Source organism: Macaca fascicularis, chromosome 16 (assembly GCF_037993035.2).
Source record: "Macaca fascicularis isolate 582-1 chromosome 16, T2T-MFA8v1.1".
In the NCBI taxonomy this organism is placed as follows: domain Eukaryota; kingdom Metazoa; phylum Chordata; class Mammalia; order Primates; family Cercopithecidae; genus Macaca; species Macaca fascicularis.
In genome coordinates, this window is record NC_088390.1 from 4,647,503 (window position 1) to 4,666,876 (window position 19,374).

Below are 19,374 nucleotides of genomic sequence, written 5' to 3' on the forward strand. Positions count from 1 at the left end.
GGGACTACAGGCGCCCGCCACCTCGCCCGGCAATTTTTTTTTTGTATTTTTTTAGTAGAGACGGGGTTTCACCGTGTCAGCCAGGATGGTCTCGATCTGCTGACCTCGTGATCCACCCGTCTCGGCCTCCCAAAATGCTGGGATTACAGGCTTGAGCCACCGCGCCCGGCCTATACACACTCTTTTTTTTAGACAGAGTTTCGCTCTTGTTGCCCAGGTGGGGTTGCAATGGTGCGATCTCGACTCACCGCAACCTCCACCTCCCGGATTCAAGTGATTCTCCTGCCTCAGCCTCCTGAGTAGCTGGGATTACAGGCGCCCGCCACCTCGCCCAGCTAATTTTTTGTATTTTTAGTAAAGACGGGGTTTCACCATGTTGCCCAGGCTGGTCTCGAACTCCTAGCCTCAGGTGATCCACCTGCCTTGGCCTCCTGAAGCGCTAGGATTACAGGCGTGAGCCACAGCACCCGGCTATTATTATTATTATTATTATTATTATTATTAAAGACAGGGTCTCACTCTGTTGTCCAGGCTGGAATGCAGTGGTGTGACCCTAGCTTTCTGCAGCCTTGAACTCCTGAGCTCAAGCAAGCTCCCGGCCTCAGCCTCCCAAGCAGCTGGGACAACAGGCATGTGCCACCGCCCCTGGCAAATTTTTAAAATTTTAGTAGAGACGAGAGTTCTTGCTCTGTTGTTTAGGCTGGTTTCAAACTCCTGGCCTCAAGGTGTCTTCCTGCCTTGTCTACCCAAAGAGCTGAGATGACAGGTGTGAGCCACCACACCCTGCGGGTGCACACTCGACTGCTGCTGGATCTGCTTTGCTCCTGCCCCCGTGCTTCAGATAACTCTGTCTTCTGCCAGACCCACTTCCATCCTGTTAGAACCCCTGGAAGGGGCAGCAGTCATGGGGGACACTGGAGACATGGGCGTGCTCTGCGTGGGCTGCCACCTGGAGCAGGGTCCCTTGGCCACAAGTGCTGGGATGCTGTGTTGGTTCTTGCTGCCCCTGGTGCTGGTGCTGGGCCTGGGTTGGGGGCCCTGCCGCCAGATGCCTGAGTATGGTGTGAGTCATGGCCCTGGCCACATCAGGGGTCCCTGAAGCCACAAGCCCCAACACATCGGCCTCTGTGTCATCCAGGCTGCCACGGAGGATGAGGGGGCAGGCCCAGGCACTAGCAGTAGACTTGGCCACCAGGTTGCTGAGCAGAACCCCAGTGCTTGGGGACAGGTGTGCAGAGCCAAAGGAGCAGTTGAGCGAGGAGGTGAGAAGAAGCACAGAGCCGCTGCTGTCCACGGCGGCCAGGGCACTGCTCCCAGGGCTCACAGCAGTCTGCAGGAATGGTGGGCAGGGGTCAGGGATGGGCACCCCAGAGTGCAGGGCTGCCTCCAACAGTGCCAGCAGTTCCGGGCCAGCTGAGGGACTAGGGGTGGTGAACAGGATGCCCTGGGGCACAGGTAGCTGCTGTGCTGGTTCCAAAGCGGGCCTGGGTCCAGCTGAGGGCACCTCCAGCCCCAGGTCTCCCGCCAGCAGACTCAGTAGAGCGTCCCCAGCAAGGTCTGAGGTGGGAGCAAAGGCTGCCCTGCGAAGCACAGCTGCCAGTTGTGGGTTAGTGGCTCGGGCCCCAGCGCCCAGGGGCGTCCCATCAGCATGGCAAAATAGTGGACAGAGGCCTTCTGTGCCCCGGGCCACCAGAGCCCTTGCCAGGGGTGTGTCCACCAGGAAGCCCTCCTGAGCCAGCGTGGTGGGGCCCACTAGCAGGCGTGGCCAGGGCAGGCGGCCAAAGCGTGCGTGCAGTAGGTGCAGGGTGGGCAGAGCCATGGGCAGCCCCAGGCCGGGTGCCAGGGTCTGTGCTGGGCCCGATGTCAGGGCCGTGGAATTGCCCGAGGAGCTATTGTGGAAGAGGCCCCAAAACATGGCACCTGCAGGAGACAGAGGGGTCACTCAGCAGCCGCAGGTCAAGAGTCACTGACTTATTTCAGTCAAGATCCCTTGACTGAGCCTGGGATCAGAAGTTACTGACCAGGCCTGAGGTCAAGGTTCCACGGACCTGGGCTCAAGGGTCATAGCCTGGGGTTGGGACTGCCTCCCAAACCCTAGGTCCTGCTCACTAAGCAGCCTTGAGGTCAGGGCTACTGACTCCCTAAGTTCCAGGTCACTGATGAGGCTGTGGGTTGGGGTTGTGGTCTGGGGTCAGGGGTCACTGACCTAGGCCTGTGGCATGAGGATGCACCACTGCCAGGCACAATGCGGCTCCAACTCCAGCATCCACGACGTTGCCCCCGGCAACAAGCAGCTCTCGGCCTAGGTGGGAGCATGTGGCTGCAGCAAGGAAGGCACTGTCATGCAGCAAAGAGGGGGGCTGGGCCGGTGACCCCTGACCCTCCCCTCCCCCAAGCTGCCCCCAGCACTCACTGACCTGCAGGGCTGATGATGGCACCGTGGTGGTATACGCCAGAGCTGTGGGAGTGTCCGCCGGGTGGAGGGGCCACAGAGCCCAAGCTTCCTGTCGAGCTGCCCTGATTCTGGAGCTGCCTCACAGCCAGGGAGCAGCCAACAGCCAGCAGCAGCAGGGCTGCCACTACACGGGCCCAGGTTCCGGGCAGCCCACCAGCCTTGTTCCTGGAGAAGGGGGGGTGTCCTGAGCCAGGACTGGGACAGAGAGATGCCCACGAACCCCAAGAGACCCCAGGGAATGTTTCCCAACAGGTTTGATTTAACAAGAGGAGTGCAAGTCTGCTGAGGAGAAAGGGCTTCTTGGTAGCGGGCACAGCTTGGGCAAAGACATGGAGGTGGGAAAGCACTTGGGGAAACAGGCTAGCTAGGGAGGGATCCTCTGGAGGGGACATTGGAGGGGCAGAGTCCAATCAGGCGGGAGGGAGGCCCAGTGGGGTGTGGCAGGCAGGAAAGAAGGGGCTGGGGAGCAGGCCCAGCCAGGCATAGCCAGGCCCCAACCTGCCCAGCAGGTGCCTCCTGCACCAGGGCTTGGGGGCTGGGGACCTTTGACAGAGCAGCAGATGGGACAGAGGCCAGCTTGCTACAGATGTCCCTCCAGGTGCACAGACTTTTGGTTGGGTCAGGCCAAGTCTGGGGCTACAGCCTAGGTTTTCCCCCAAACCGATCAGACGGTGCCTGGAGCTAAGCCCAGCCGGGAGTTGCCTGGTCCTCCTGAGGGGCTCAGAGAGAGGGACTTGCCAACCTCAAGCCTGGGGAGCCTGGTGCTCAGACCCCTCCCTTACCTACCTGGAAGAGTCCTGGTGCCTCCAGGGGTTTGGAACCAGCATCTCTGATGTCTCCTCCTCCTCCTCTTCCTCCTCCAACTCCAAGCTTGGCTCCCAGGGCAGCAGCTTCTGATAGACCACAGGCTCTGCTGCCAGCTCCATGGCCCCCTAGTGCTCGCCCCAGCCCTCCTGCCTGCCAGCCTTCCCGGCTGTGTGTCAGAGGCCCTGCCCAAGCCTGGCAGGTGGGAGGTGGCAGCGACCTTGGGGAAGGGTGGGGGTGGAATCCAGAACAGGTCTGGGCAGGGCACGGGGCCAAGGAGGCTGCATCTGAGCCTGCCCCATTAGGACACAAGGCCCGAGGAGCTCTCGCGACAGGGCTCCCAGGTGACTGCCTGGAAGGGGTCACAGCTCAGTGAGGTCGACGACGAGCTCAGCCCTAATGCCACAACCTTGACACCCAGGCACCTGCTAGGCTCCTCCCCTTGGGGGATGTAGCCCATGGATGCCCCCAGGACTGTAGTTTAGGGACTGTGGACTTGAATTAGAGCTACAGTTACATGGTGGCTTGGGTCAGAGCTCCCACCTGCTTGAGTCAGCACGTGACTAGGTTCTGGCGTAGGGGTGTCCACTCTCTGGCTGGGGTCAAGGCTCACCCTGTGGCTACTCTGGGTCTGGGTTTCTTTGGGGAGCAACTTGGTTCAAAACTCCCTGTGCGTGTTTTGCGACTTTTGTCCAGAAGGTAGCTCCACAGCCTGGAAACCAACATTTCTAAGTTCATTTTGGGTTTCCCATCAAGGACCTGTTGCAAAACAGTGCTGTTTGTAACGGCCCCAAATTGGAAAGTGCCCAAATGCCCATTGTCGCTAGAATAAATGATGTAAGTCACAACGGACCACTCTGCAGCAGTGAGAATGAGCAATCTGCAATCATATGCAATAGTATACACAAGTCTGACAAACATACGGACGAGGGAAAGCAGCCAGGCAGGTGGCAGCACGCGCTACATGCTTTCATTTACACAAAGTACACAAACAGGCAACAACAGTCTGCCCTTAGAAGTCAGAGAGTGACTGGAGCAGGGACCAGGGGGCTTCTGAGATGCTGGAGATGTCCTTTCTTTCCTCTCTTTTCCTTCCTTTCTTTCTTTTCTTCCCTTTCTTTTCTTTCTTTCTTGACAGAATTTTCGTTCTTGTTGCCCAGGCTAGAGTGCAATGGTGCAATCTCAGCTCACTGCAACTTCCACCTACTGGGTTCAAGCAATTCTCCTGCCTCAGCCTCCCAAGTGGCTGGGATTACAGGCGCCCGCCACCATGCCTGGCTAATTTTTTGTATTTTTAGTAGAGACATGTTGGCCAGGCTGGTCTTGAACTCTTGACCTCGGGTAATCCACCCGCCTCGGCCTCCCAAAGTACTAGGATTACAGGTGTGAGCCACCACGCCCGGCCAAGATGTTGCTTCTTAATCTGAGTGTTGGTGACACAAGTGCCCTGAGTGTGAAAATGCATCAAGTTGGGCATTGATGACGTGTACTTTTCTATATGAATATTGTCTTTCAATAAAAAAGTAAAAATGAAAAAGCTCATGTATTTTCTACATTAAAACAACAACCATGAAAATCATCCTTCAAATCATCCATCTTCCCATCTGGCTCTCCAGCTGCTTCCCTTTCTCGCGGCCTCTTCACAAGCAAGTACAGGGGTTCTTTAAGGCTGGTGTGCGTCACGATCACCTGGGCAGCTTGTTAAGTCAGATCGCTGGGCTCCCCTCCCAGAAAGTCTGGCTCCAGCTGTAGGGTCTAGAACATGCTTTCCTAACTGCCAGTCCTGGAACCACGCCTTCAATCTAAAACAAAAGTGTACACCTGCTGTCTTCACGTCTTTCCCTCCTGTTTCTTCCCTTAGCTGGTTTCTGTCTCTCATTCCCCAGAGAAACCTTTGGTTTCCTTTTTTTTTTTTTCTTGGACCAATAAAAAACCAACCAACCAAATAGAGCAGCCTAGGGTTGCCACCTTCTCATTTTGCCAGTGGTTGGGAGATGGGAATCAAAATGACCATTTTTATGATTTTATGACATTTATGTCATAAAACAATTCAGTTTCACTTTCTGTTAACATAGTGTAAGAAGGTTAGAATTTCAGAATGAAGGTCCGTCCTTCCTTCCTGAGAAACGGCATCTGGGAGCCTTACGGCTCTGTGCTGCCCCCATCTCCTGCCCCAGCCTCAGTCTGGCCTTTGGACTCCTAGCATTGCTCCTTTCGTCCAGCAGGCAGAATTATTTTCGCTCCCCACCCTGCCCAGCCAACATTCCTCTGCTCTTAGAGCTAGGTCCTCACAAGCTCTTTGAGACAAGACCTCCACTGGTTGGGTTCTGGGAACATTTCCTAGTGTGGCCTTTCTCGTTCCTGCAGCTCTGGACGTATTAGCTAAGCTCCAATTAGATGCAGATGGGTTCTGGGGATAAATGCTCAGGCCAAAGTAGCTCTGGGGCAGATGGACTCGGTCATTTTAGGGCTCAGGGTAGGGGTGGGGGTTGGCAATGGCTTCAGGAGAACTGGGTCTAGTCCCATGTCTGCTAATAACTGAATATATGACTGCAGGCGAGACATTTAACCTCTGGGAGTCTTGATTTCACTTCTGTAAAATGAGGATAACAATATTTATCTTCCTAGGGTTGTTTTGAGGATTATACAAAATATATTTAAAGCAGCCAGGCGTGGGGGCTCATACCTGTAATCCCAGCACTTTGGGAGGCCAAGGCAGGTGGATCACGAGGTCAGGAGATTGAGACCATCCTGGCTAACATGGTGAAACCCCGTCTCTACTAAAAATACAAAAATATTAGCTGGGTGTGATGGTGTGCGCCAGTAGTCCCAGCTACTCGGAAGGCTGAGGCAGGAGAATGGCATGAACCCAGGAGGTGGAGCTTGCAGTCAGCTGAGATCGCGCCACTGCACTCCAGCCTGGGTGACAGAGCGAGGAAAAAAAAAAAAAAAAAAGAAAATATATTTAAAGCATCTAGACCAGTGCTTAGTACAGAGCAGTTCCTCCAAAAGCATGAATTCTTTTCTCTCTGCTCTGTGAGCCTCAGTCTCCCCAGTGATTATTATGCATAATCTACATACGCATGTGTGCGTGCACACACACAAAGGGTGGCTTGAAGTCTGAAGTGTAAGACTGTAGATTCGTTAATTTCTCCATTCATTTCCTCATTTGTCCTCTTATCCTAATGGTTCTCAACCTTAGATGCATATTACAATTACCTGGCAAGCTTTGGAAAATTCTAATACCTATTCAGACCAGTTAAATAACGAAATCAGGATCTCTAGATTGTAGCTTCATCAGTTTTGAAGCTTCCCAGGTGTTTTCAATGTGCAGGCAAGGTTGAGAACCACCGCTTTAGCTAGTGATTTCTGCAATTCGAATCACCTGTAGCAATTGGAAAACACCCAAACACCAATATCCTCGTCCCTCCCTTTCTCCCCCTCCCACGACAATTGAATCAGCTTCTCTGAAAGTGAGTCTCAGTCATGATGATGTTTTTTTGTTTTGTTTTGTTTTGTTTTTTGAGATGGAGTTTTGCTCTTGTTGCCCAGGCTGCAGTGCAATGGCACGATCTCAGCTCATCGCAACCTCTGCCTCCCAGGTTCAAGCAATTCTCCTGCCTCAGCCTCCCAAGTAGCTGGGATTACAGGCACCCACCACCACAACCGGCTAATTTTTGTATTTTTAGTAGAGACAGGGTTTCACCATGTTGACCAGGTTGGTCTCAAACTCCTGGCCTCAGATTGATCTCTCTGCCTTGGCCTCCCAAAGTACTGGGATTGCAGGCTTGAGCCACTACACCTGGCCTCTGGCTGCACCTTCTAACCAAGAAAGGACCCCTGAGATGAGAAACAAGGAAGAGTATGGGCCCCATGTGTGTGTAAGCCTTTCCCCAGGTTGACTTTATAATTGGCCCTCTTGGACATGCTGGGATTTGACTCTATAGAATGGAGACAATGAAGTATGTGTATGTGGCAGGGTTGGGGGTGGGTTCAAGCAATTCTCCTGTCTCAGCCTCCCGAGTAGCTGGGATTACAGGTGCCCACCACAGCACCCAGCTAATTTTTGCATTTTTAGTAAAGACAGGGTTTTGCCACATTGGCCGGGCTGGTCTTGAACTCCTGACCTCACGTGACCCACCCACCTCGGCCTCCCAAAGTGCTGGGATTACAGGCGTGAGCCACCATGCCCGGCCTCTAGGTGTTTCTTTATGGGGAAAATCAACATAGCTCCTGGAAAATGCTTTCTTCTTTTTTTATTTTATTTTATTTTATTTTAATTTTTAGTTTATTTATTTATTTATTTATTTGAGATGGAGTTCGTCTCTGTCACCCAGGCTGGAGCACAGTGGCACAATCTCGGCTCACTGCAACCTCTGCCTCCTAGGTTCAAGCGATTCTCCTGTCTCAGCCTCCTGAGTAGCTGGGATTATAGGCATGTGCCACCATGCCTGGGTAATTTTTGTATTTTTAGTAGAGATGGGGTTTTACCACGTTGGCCAGGCTGGTCTCGAACTCCTGACCTCAGGTGATCTGCCTGCCTTGGCCTCCCAAAGTGCTGCGATTACAGGCATGAGCCACTGCGCCCGGCCAAATGTTTTGTTCTTTATCCCAATAACCAGAGAATTCCGAAGTCATTTGCTTTTACCTGGTAGGGACAGCAGTGCACCTTTACAATCTTGCCTCAGAGTTATGGCAACACAGTATCTAATGGTCAAGGTCAGGGATATACACCATGGCAGCTGGTGCTCAGATGAGGTGGAGACAGCAGTGCCTTCCCCCAGACATTTCTGCAATGTGATTTTGAGCACTGGTCTTGGCTGTATAGCCTCTGAGCTAGCTCTCCAACATCTCTACCCCCCATCCGCTTTCTGTGCCCACCGATTTTTCATAAATTTATTTTCTATTTAACTCAGGCAGAAGTGTGTCTTTTGTTTACAATTAATAACACTGACTGATGCATATCCTTCTAGGAGTCCCTAGAGGGCAGCAAACAGCATCTGCAGCTTGAAGCGGGAGCAGGGAGGCAGGAGCAGCGCTGGATCACGTTGGACTTTGGCTCAAAGACTCTGCACAGGTAAAGAGGGCATTTGTGTTTTCCTGACCTGTGGCTCTCAGGAAGAGTGTGTCTTAGACCTGGACTAAGGAGGAAGACTCACACTAAGGAAGTTCAATTCCAGTAGGAGGCCATTGCTTTGTAAATTTTTTTTCTTTTTCTTTTTTTTTTTTTTTTTTTGAGACGGAATCTCGCTCTGTCGCCCAGGCTGCAGTGCAGTGGCCGAATCTCAGCTCACTGCAAGCTCCACCTCCCGGGTTCCCGCCATTCTCCTGCCTCAGCCTCCCGAGTAGCTGGGACTACAGGCGCCCACCACCTTGCCCGGCTAGTATTTTGTATTTTTTTAGTAGAGACGAGGTTTCACCGTGTTAGCCAGGATGGTCTCGATCTCCTGACCTCGTGATCTGCCCGTCTCGGCCTCCCAAAGTGCTGGGATTACAGGCTTGAGCCACCGCGCCCGGCCGGGATTACATTTCTAAAGCAGAAGGGATGAATTATGAGGCACTTGTGGTGTCTCCTTCCTGGTAGCATCTACTTTATTCACTGCTTTTACCTCTTGTCAAAAGTATTCTAGCTGCCTTTGGGCCCCAGCCTTTGTCTTGTGCCGAGAGTCTTGTTTATCTTAGACATTACCTGCATGCCACCACAACCAGGTTCCTCGCTGCCTACCCTCTATTCTTCTCCCTAATAGCATCAGATTTACTTTTTCTTTCTTTCTTTTTTTTATTTTTGAGACAGAGTCTCGCTCTTTGTGCAGTGGCATGATCTCAGCTCACTGCCATCTCTGTCTCCCAGGTTCAAGCAATTCTCCTGCCTCAGCCTCCCAAGTAGCTGGGATTACAGGCGCCCCAGCACGCCTGGCTCATTTTTGTATTTTTTTTTTGGTAGAGACAGGGTTTCTCCATATTGGTCACGCTGGTCTTGAACTCCCAAGCTCAGGTGATCCGCCCACCTTGACCTCCCAAAGAGCTGGGATTACAGATGTGAGCCACCCTACCTAGTCCAGATTTTTCTTTTCTTTTTCTTTCTTTCTTCTTTCTTTCTTTCTTTCTTTCTTTCTTTCTTTCTTTTTTTTTTTTTTTTTTTTGACAGAGTTTTCCTCTCCCAAGTTGCTGGGATTACAAGCATGCCCCACCATACCTGGTAATTTTGTATTTTTTTTTAGTAGAGATGAGGTTTCTCCGTGTTGGTCAGGCTGATCTCAAACTCCCGACTTCAGGTGATCCGCCCACCTTGGCCTCCCAAAGTGCTGGGATTACAGGCGTAAGCCACCATGCCCAGCCCAGATTTTCTAATAGGGAATTATTCCTTGCTACTGTGTGTCGAATCCTGGGGAAAGAAGTTGAGGTCATTAACAGTCCTAGGGTTTGGGGTTGACCTAGAGGAAAATGACCACGAGATGGCAGTAGCATGCAATGAGCTTTACTGGGGCGGCTCTGAGACAGGGTTACCTGTGAGGGGGAAGTCCCCCATAGCGGGAGTCCTTCCAAGGACAGTGATGCGGGGCCACCATCCAGAAAGAGGAGAAGACAAGAGAGCTTCTGGGGAGAGGGGTATCAGAGGCGGTTTACATGTCTGGATGAGGAGGGCTGTCTCTGGATCAAAGAACTGCCAAGGGCAGCCCTGGCTTGGGCTCTGTTATAGCCCCAGGGTTTGTCCTCTCTGTGGCCAGCAGATGTGGGGTGCGGTCTGGCAGGGTATATAAAGCAGGCAGGCTCTAAGTGGCTAGAAATACATTTATTTGGGCTATTTAATTAAAAGCACCTGGATGTGTAAAAAACTGAGTTTAGCTCTTAGGGGTTTTTGAGCTAGCAGTCCTGTTGTGAAGAAGTAAACAACGTAGGGCTCAAGGTTCAGCTCATTTATGTAACAGGGTGAATAACAGTGCCTGCCTCCCCCACTCTCTCCCACTACAGAGGTTGACGGAGCAGATCCTTCCTCAGTCTTCCCTGCTCGTATAGCCAAGGGCAAACATGGGGCCTAAGCTCAGCCAGTTCGAGAATTGTCTCCAGGTCTTTAAACTTTTATTTATTTATGTATTTATTTTTGAGACAGGGTCTTGCTCCGTTACCCACGCTGGAGCGCAGTGGTGCAATCGTGGCTCACTGCAGCCTTGACCTCCTAGGTTCAAGTGGTCCTCCTGCCTCAGCCTTTTGAGTAGCTGGGATCACAGGTATGTACCACCAGGCCCAGCTAATGTTTACATTTTCTGTAGAGATGGGGTCTTGCTATGTTGCCCAGGCTGGTCTCAAACTCCTGGCTTCAAAAGATCCTCCTTCTTTGCCCTTCCAAAGTGTTAAGATTACAGGTGTGAGCCCACCCCATACCTCTCACTTTTTTTTTGTGAGATAGCATGTTACTCTGTCTCCCAGGCTGGAGGGCAGTGGTTCAATCTCAGCTCACTGCAACCTCTGCCTCCTGGGCTCACGTGATCCTCCCACCTCAGCCTCCCAAGTAGTTGGCATTACCGGCCTGAGCTACCACGTCCAACTTTTTTTTTTTTTTTAGTAGAGATGAGTTTTTACTGTGTTGCCTAGACTGGCATCAAACTCCTGGGTTCAGCCAATCAGCCCACCACCTCCCAAAGCATCTAGATTTTCTTTTTCCTTTTTTCTTTTCTTTTCTTTCTTTCTTTCTTTTTTTTTTCTTTTTCTTTTTTCTTTTTTTTTTTTTTTTGAGATAAAGTCTCGCTCTGTTACCCAGGCTGGAATGCAGTGGTGCGATCTGGGCTCACTGCAACCTCTCCCTCCCAGATTCAAGCAATTCTCCCACCTTAGCCTCCCAAGTAGCTGGGACTACAAGTGTGTACCACCACGCCTAGCTAATGATTTTTTGTATTTTAGTAGAGATGGGGTTTCACCATGTTGCCCAGGCTGGCCTCGAGCTCCTGAGCTCAGGCAATCTGCCCACCTTGGCCTCCCAAAGTGCTAGGATTACAGATGTGAGCCACTGCGCCTGGCCTAGATTTTCTAACTGGGAATTATTAAATAGGCTGGGTTTCAGCCACTGCATCCAGCCCTCTCCAGGCCTTTTCATATGTGTGTATGACTTCAGTATTTGGAGATTTGGAGATGAGAATCATTGGCCAGTCTGGCCCTATCGAGAGACTCTGCCATGCCGCTTCTCGATTCTATTTATTTATTTATTTATTTATTTATTTATTTATTTATTTATTTATTTTAAGACAGAGTCTAACTCTGTCATCCAGGCTGGAATGCAGTGGCATGATCTCAGCTCACTGCAACCCCCACCTCCTGGGTTCAAGCGATTCTCCTGCTTCAACCTCCTGAGTAGCTGGGATTACAGGGGCGCGCCACCACAAGCAGCTAATTTTTGCATTTTTTAGTACAGACGGGGTTTCACCAAGTTGGCCAGGCTGGTCTCAAACTCCTGACCTCAGGTGACCCGCCCGCCTCGGCCTCCCAAAGTGCTGGGATTACAGGTGTGAGCTACTGAGCCCACCACTTCTCGCTTCTTGATCCTTTCGAGCAGGCTTTGTCAACCAGGTCCCTCCTCTGAACCACAGAACACAGGAATGATTCTCCCAATTCTCCAAAGAGCCTTTGCCCTTTCCCTTTCTTCCTGCTGGAATTCCAACTCTAGGCCTGGGCCCCGGGGATGGCACGGCTGCGCTAAGGACAGTGCGGCAGGCAGCTAAACAGAGGCTGGGCCTTCCTCACCTCTCAACCAGTGGTTTGTGCCCTGGACTCTAGATCTTTACATTTCTTGTCACATGGGCAAAATAAATCTCTCTGCGTAGCTGTGAGGTTGAACAAATAGGACTCGCAGTCTGCCTTTATTTTAATCTCCTAATCTCCATTCAAATCTGTTTTGTGGGGATGGCCCTTCACCGTTCTTTTGAATGGAACATAGGGCAGGCCCATGTCTTTTCGGGACACTCTCCTTTGGTAACAAGTTTTTGGGTCACTTCAAGTTATAAAAGTTTCATTTCAGCCAGGCGCAGTGGCTCACGCCTGTAATCCCAGCACTTTGGGAGGCCGAGGTGGGTGGACCGCCTGAGGTCAGGAGTTTGAGACCAGCCTGGCCAACATGTTGAAACCCCATCTCTACTAAAAATACAAAGTTAGTCAGGCATGGTGGTGGGTGCCTGTAATCCCAGCTACTCAGGAGGCTGAGGCAGGAGAATCGCTTGAACCTGGGAGGCAGAGGTTGCAATGAGCCGAGATCGCACCACTGTACTCTGGCCTGGGTGACAGAGTGAGACCCTGTCTCAAAAAAAAAAAAAGTTTCATTTCAATAATTGCAATTAAAAAAATAAGTGCAGTCCCTTTCATGGAGCTGGAGGGCAGAGCAGTGGTTGCCAGGGGCTGGGGGAGGTGGGCGGGGACTTGTTGTTTAGTGTGTGGGGTTCCGTCTGGGATGGCGAACAGCTTCTGCAGGTGGCTGCGCAACAGCGTGAGCATATTTGGGGCCACTGAAATGATTCATATACATGTAAATTGGTTAAAATGGTAAATTTTGTGTTGTGTATTTTGCATCACAATGAAAAAATGCAAAAAAAGGTGTAAGCCACAAAACTCCAAAACACCCCACAGCCCCTCCCCCAAATGTAAAAGTCCATTTAAAGTTAAAAACTTCTCCCTTGCACCTTCTCGGTCTGTTTTGGGCAAGCAGCATGCAACAGGAAAAGTGTGTGTGTGTGTGTGTGTGTGTGTGTGTGTGTGTGTGTGTGTATGTCTGTAGGAAAGAGTACGGTGAGGACAGAGAGACTCAAATTAACTTCTCAATGTACCCCCAACCCACACCTGCTCCTATGCCCTGGGATTCTCCTCCTCACTCACGTGACTGCCTTTGTACCCCCAGGGTTGACATGGCCGGGGAAGAGGAAGAAAAGGGCAGGAAAGATCTGATTTTGTATTGTACGAGCTGGTACGGAAGCTTCTTGGACTTTGTACATAGCTGACTCTTTATCTATTGGGGGACTTGTTTAAGTCCTTCTAAGACCTCCAGTCGACCCCATTATTGGGGTCTCACCTCCAGTTCCCTGGGTATAACTGAACTCTTCTTGGCTCACATGCAGCTCAGGCCTCAGTTTCTTGCTGCTGGGGCCGCATCTTTCTCTCCAGGTGGCGCTCCTGGGCAGGTTTTAGTCTTTGTGTTTTGTTTTGTTTTGTTTTTTAATAGCTCTTGCTCAAGGTTGGGTAGGTTTTAATGTGGCCTGATGCTGGTTCTCCCTCCTGCATAGCTCACATCTGGCCCATAGGAAACAATCACATATCCTTTTCCTGCGATATAGATTTCAGGGGTCCCAGTTTCCAATGCAGCCAACTCTCTTCAATGTATGATCAAAACCACTATCAGCCAGCACATCTCTCATGCACCAAATTAAACATTTTTTTGTGTGATCACTTTGGCAGCACATATCCTAAATTTTTTTTTTTTTTTTTTGGTAGAGATGGGGTCTTGTCATGTTCACTAGGCTGGTTTTGAACTCCTAGGCTTGAGCAATCTTCCCACTTCGGCCTCCGAAAATGCTGGGATTACAGGCATAGCCACTGTTCCAGGACTTGGATTTTTTTTTTTTTTTTTTGAGATGGAGTCTTGCTCTGTCGCCCAGGCAGGAGTGCAGTGGCCGGATCTCAGCTCACTGCAAGCTCCGCCTCCCGGGTTCTCGCCATTCTCCTGCCTCAGCCTCCCGAGTAGCTGGGACTACAGGCGCCTGCCACCACGTCTGGCTAGTTTTTTGTATTTTTTAGTAGAAACGGGGTTTCACCGTGTTAGCCAGGATGGTCTCGATCTGCTGACCTCGTGATCCGCCCGTCTCGGCCTCCCAAAGTGCTGGGATTACAGGCTTGAGCTACCGCCCCCGGCCCAGGACTTGGATTTTTAAAATCAGTTTGATTGAGGTATATATATATATATATATATATATATATATATATATATTTTTTTTTTTTTTTTTTTTTTTTTTTTTTTTGAGACGGATCTTGCTCTGTCACCCAAGCTGGAGTGCAGTGGCATGATCTCGGCTCACCGCAACCTCTGCCTCCCAGGTTCAAGCGATTCTCCTGCCTCAGCTTCCCAGGTAGCTGGGAATACAGGCGCCCGCTGCCAAGCCCGCTCCCAGGTAGCTGGGACTACAGGTGCCCGCTGCCAAGCCCAGGTAACTTTTGTATTTTTGGTAGAGACGGGGTTTCACCATATTGGTCAGGCTGGTCTCGAACTCCTGACCTCGTGATCCACCCACCTCAGCCTCCCAAAGTGCTGGGATTATAGGCATGAGCCGCCGTGTCCAGCTGAGGTATAATTTACATAAAGTAAAAGTCACCAATTTATGTGTATATTGCCAGCAACTGACACCACAATTAAATAGACAACGAAGGAACCGATCGCTCCCGCAGCCAACACTATAGTTCACCGTGGAGGACCCCGTGGACAGCTCCAAGCCTCCCTCTGCATGACCATTTCCTGGGCGGAAGTCCTTTGAGCTAGGTGGGAAATTTGGACAGTACCCAACCTATGTGGAGGAACCATGTCCTGGCACTGGGGAAGTGGGAGATTTAGAGCATCAAATCGATGCTCGGTCCAACCCATTGATCACACCTCACCCCATCACAGCAAGTTAGGTGTTTCTCTGCTTTCTGTTTGAGGCGTTACGTGAGAATCTCTTATCTGTAGGACTCTCCAGGGAGTTGTATGTTGCGATTCCAGTAGTGGAAAGAACAAAATCAAAACACTGTATGGTGAAATCCTCAAAGGGAAGGAGCCGGAACTCACATCCTTCAAGATATCATCTGTACCTTGGCACTGTTGTGACCGGGTGGGCAACGTAGTGGCAGAGTTGAGGGACAAAATGCGTGCTAATAGTCTCCAGGCTCAAAAATGATTCAAGACCCTGATGGTGTCTCTCCAAAGACCAACACACGGGGATGGTGCCAACCTGTCGCTCAGTTACAACGCAGGGCTGGCGACTAACTGGTTTAATTCGAGACCGTGGGTGGGATCACTGGTCTTTGCTTTGACAACAGAATTCGAGTCCCCGGAAAAAGAGCTACTCGACCAGGTTATAGACTAGTGGCTGCTAGAGTGCGAATGACAACATATTGTATTATCAAGATGTTCTTAGATCAGCGTATGGACCGATCTATTGCACTGCCGTCAGTTGTAACCAAGATTGTTGTATTCAAGGAGAAAGAGACGCTTGCCTGGAAAACACACGGACAGTTTTTTGAGTATGGGGGAGCCCCGCACCAACCCATTATGATTTGAGGTCTCTTCTCAGATGCTCCCAAATCTGGCAATGGTGGCAAACTATTGGGCTAAAAGACTCAATCCAGCAAATTCTGGATTTAAGGCTCCTGACATAATACCTGGAGCAAATATGACACTTCCACTTACTCAGATGGCTGCTCACTGAGTGTCAAGAGGAACAGGGACAGGCATATGGTCACTCCAACTTTGAACATCCTAAAGAATTATGGGGTAACAGGCTACAAATGAAAACGGTCAGTTCCTATTTAAAAAGAAAAAAAAAAAAAGACAGCCGCTCGTCAGACCTCAGCAGCCAAGATGGTGAAGCAGGTCGAGAGCGAGGTTGCTTTTTAGGAAGCCTTGGATGCCACAGGCGATAAACTTGTAGTAGATGGCTTCTCAGCCACGTGATATGGGCCTTGCAAAATGATCAAGCCTTTCTTTATCCCCTCTCTGGAAAGTATTCCAACGTGGTGTTCCTTGAAGCAGATGTGGATGACTGTCAGGATGTTGCTTCAGAGTGTGAAGTCAAATGCATGCCAACATTCCAGTTTTTTTAAGAAGGGACAAAAAGTGGGTGAACTTTCTGGAGCTCATAAGGAAAAGCTTGAAGCCACCATGAATGAATTAGTCTAATCGTGTTTTCTGAAAACATCACCAGCCATTGGCTATTTAAAACTTGTAATTTTTTTAATTTACAAAAAATATATATATAAAAGTATGAAGACTATAAACCCAAATGCCATCTGGATGACAATAAAACATTCATTCTAACACCTGAAAAAAAAAAAAAGACAAAGAACATTTCCAACAACTGAGCATTTTCCTAGTCCCCCTTTGCTCCACCCCTTACCTCTGCTCCTTGACAACCACTCATCTGATTTTGATCCATATATGTTGGTCTTTACCTAAGAAATCATGTTTTGAGGACTTACATATTGTAAATGGAATCATACAAGATGTACTTGTTCATATCTTTTTTCACTTAGCATGAAGCCTTTGAGAAGCATCCATGTCATTCCGTGCATCTGTTTTTTCTTTTTATTGCTGAGTAGTGTTTATTGTATCTATGTACCACAATGTATCGATTCACCCATTGACATAGACTGGATTGTTTCCAATTGTTTACTATAGTGAATATAGGCATTATAAGCATTTGTGTACAAGCCTTTGTGGGGACGTATGTTTTCATTCTTCTTGGATAAATATCTGAGTGAGATTGCCGGGTCATGTTTTAAGTATATGGTTAACTCAGCAAGAAATCCACCAATTTATTTCCCAAAATAACTCTACCATTTTGCTTTTCCACCAGCATGGGATGAACATTCCAGTTTCTCTGTATTCTTGGCAACACTTAAGTATTATCAGTTTTTAAGGGGTGTGTGTGTGTGTGTGTGTGTGTGTGTGTGTGTGTGTATTGGTATCTCATTATAGTTTTAATTTCCATTTCCCTCATGTCTAATGATATTGGACATCATTTTATTCATTTATTGCTACTCATATATCTTCTTTGCTGAAATATCTGTTGAAATCTTTTTCCCATTAACAAATCAGGTGATTTTATTTTATTACTGAGGTGGTGGTGTTGTTTTTTGACAGAGTCTCACTCTTGTCACCCAGGCTGGAGTGCATCGGTGCGATCTCGGCTCACTGCAACCTCTGCCTCCCGGGTTCAAGCGAGTCTCCTGCTTCAGCCTCCCGAGTAGCTGGGATTACAGGCGCCTGCCACCATGCCCAGCTAATTTTTATATTTTTAGTAGAGATGGGTTTTCACCCTGTTGGCCAGGTTGGTCTTGAACTCCTGACCTCAGGTGATCCACCCACCTCAGCCTCCCAAACTGCTGTGATTGCAGGCATAACCCACTGTGCCCGGCCTACTACTGAATTTTAAGAGTTCCTTGTGTATGCTGGATACAAGTCCTTTATCAGATACATGATTATTTTTTAAATTTATTTTTAAAATGTATTTATTTTTAGCAACCCTGTTAACTGAATAGTTAAACAAATTTTCCGTATATGTTTTCTCTCAATCTGCGGTTTGCCTTTTCATCTTCTTAAAAGCATCTTTAAAGGTCAGAACTTTAAAATTTTGGTAACGTTCTATTTATCATTTTGCTTTTGTTTCCCATTTAAGGAATCTTTGCCTAACTCAAGGTCACAAAGATTTTGTCCTATGTTTTCTTCTAGAAGTATTATGGTTTTAGCTCTTATATTTAGGTCTATGATTTATTTCAAATTCATTTTAGGGTATGATGTGAGGTAAAGGTCAAGGTTTTTTAAATTTAATTTTGGCATACAGGTAATCTAATTATTCTGGCACTATTTATATGAAATACTATCCTTTTTCCCACTGAGTTACCATTGGATAAAATCAGCTGACTGTTTGTCAGCCTATTTCTGGACTCTATTCTGTTCCATTGATATCCCTGTTTATCCTTACAGTGAGAGAACACTATCTTGATTATTATTGCTTTATAATACATCTCAAAATTGAATAGTTTTGTCCTCCAATGTGTTTCTTTTTTCTTTCTGCTTTTTTTTTTTTTTTTTTAGACAGAGTCTTGCTCTGTCACCCAGTCTGGAGTGTAGTGCCACAATCTCAGCTCACTGCAACCTCCACCTCCTGGGTTCAAGCAATTCTCCTGTCTCAGCCTCCCAAGGGGCAGGGATTACAGGCACCTGCCACCATGACTGGCTAACTTTTTGTATTTTTAGTATAGATGGGGTTTCACCACATTGGCCAGGCTGGTCTTGAACTCCTGACCTCCAGACCTCAAGTGATCCACCCTCCTCAGCCTCCCAAAGTGCTGGGATTACGGGTATAAACCACCACGCCTGGCCCATATTTCTTATTTAAACATTTTTTTAGGTAAATTTTAGCATTAACTAGTCTGTTTTTAAGAATGAGTGCCTCCAGAAATTTTGATTGGGATAGTGACACTCTATAGATAAATTTGCAGAGAATTGGCAATGTTGAGTCTTAAGGTCCATGAATATGGTCTATCTCCCCATTTCTTTTTTTTTTTTTTTTTTTTGAGACGGAGTCTTGCTCTGTCGCCCAGGCTGGAGTGCAGTGGCGCAATCTCGGCTCACTGCAAGCTCCGCCTCCCGGGTTCACGCCATTCTCCTGCCTCAGCCTCCCGAGTAGCTGGGACTACAGGCGCCCGCCACTGCGCCCGGCTAATTTTTTTTTCTATTTTTAGTAGAGACGGAGTTTCACCATGGTCTCGATCTCCTGACCTTGTGATCCGCCCGCCTCGGCCTCCCAAAGTGCTGGGATTACAGGCGTGAGCCACCGCGCCCGGCCCTATCTCCCCATTTCTTTAGGTCTTCTTTAATTTATCTCAGCAGTATTTTGCAGACTTCCTGCTCCCTTTCTCTTTTCCTCATATCAGGACCACCCATAATTTTTTTTTTTTTTTGAAATGGAGTCTTGCTCTGTTGCATAGGCTGGAGTGCTGTGGCATGATCTCGGCTCACTGCAACCTCCACCTCGCCTCCTGGGTTCAAGTGATTCTTCTGCTTCAGCCTCCCAAGTAGCTGGGATTGCAAGTGTGTGCCACTGTGCCCAGCTAATTTTTGTATTTTTAGTACAGATGGGGTTTCACCATGTTGGCCAGGTTGGTCTTGAACTCCTGACCTCCAGTGATCCACCTGCCTCGGCATCCCAAAGTGCTGGGATTACAGGTGTGAGCCACTGCACCGGGCCCATATTTTCTATCTTTTAGTGCTGGATTATGTTTTTCCCCATCTGTGTTTGATCAGATATTCAACCTGCCTTTTAAGGTTTGATTTTACTGTAATTTTAATTCTCTAGATTTCTAATGGAATCTTTGTCATTTGTCCT

The 19,374-nt window shown here is 48.9% G+C and overlaps 1 protein-coding gene and 1 pseudogene across 5 annotated transcripts; one reads left to right on the forward strand and one right to left on the reverse strand.

Moving 5' to 3' along the window:
• Positions 1-481: 481 nt before the first annotated feature.
• On the reverse strand, positions 482-3,437 carry GGT6 (gamma-glutamyltransferase 6). Of its 5 annotated transcripts, none has more exons than XM_015437476.4 (4): positions 3,242-3,437; positions 2,418-2,620; positions 2,207-2,302; positions 482-1,330 (listed from the first exon to the last, which is right to left on the reverse strand). In XM_015437476.4, exons 1-4 carry the CDS (start codon positions 3,379-3,381, stop codon positions 1,173-1,175), a joined length of 597 nt encoding a protein of 198 aa, XP_015292962.3. In that variant the 5' UTR covers positions 3,382-3,437; the 3' UTR covers positions 482-1,172. The 5 variants fall into 5 exon arrangements, with proteins under 5 accessions (XP_015292962.3, XP_005582624.3, XP_015292961.3 ...); XM_005582567.5 differs by having other exon boundaries at positions 482-1,920; XM_015437475.4 differs by having other exon boundaries at positions 2,207-2,320.
• A 12,408-nt stretch (positions 3,438-15,845) lies between these two features.
• LOC123569537 (thioredoxin pseudogene) lies at positions 15,846-16,693 on the forward strand (annotated as a pseudogene).
• The last annotated feature ends 2,681 nt before the right edge of the window (positions 16,694-19,374 follow it).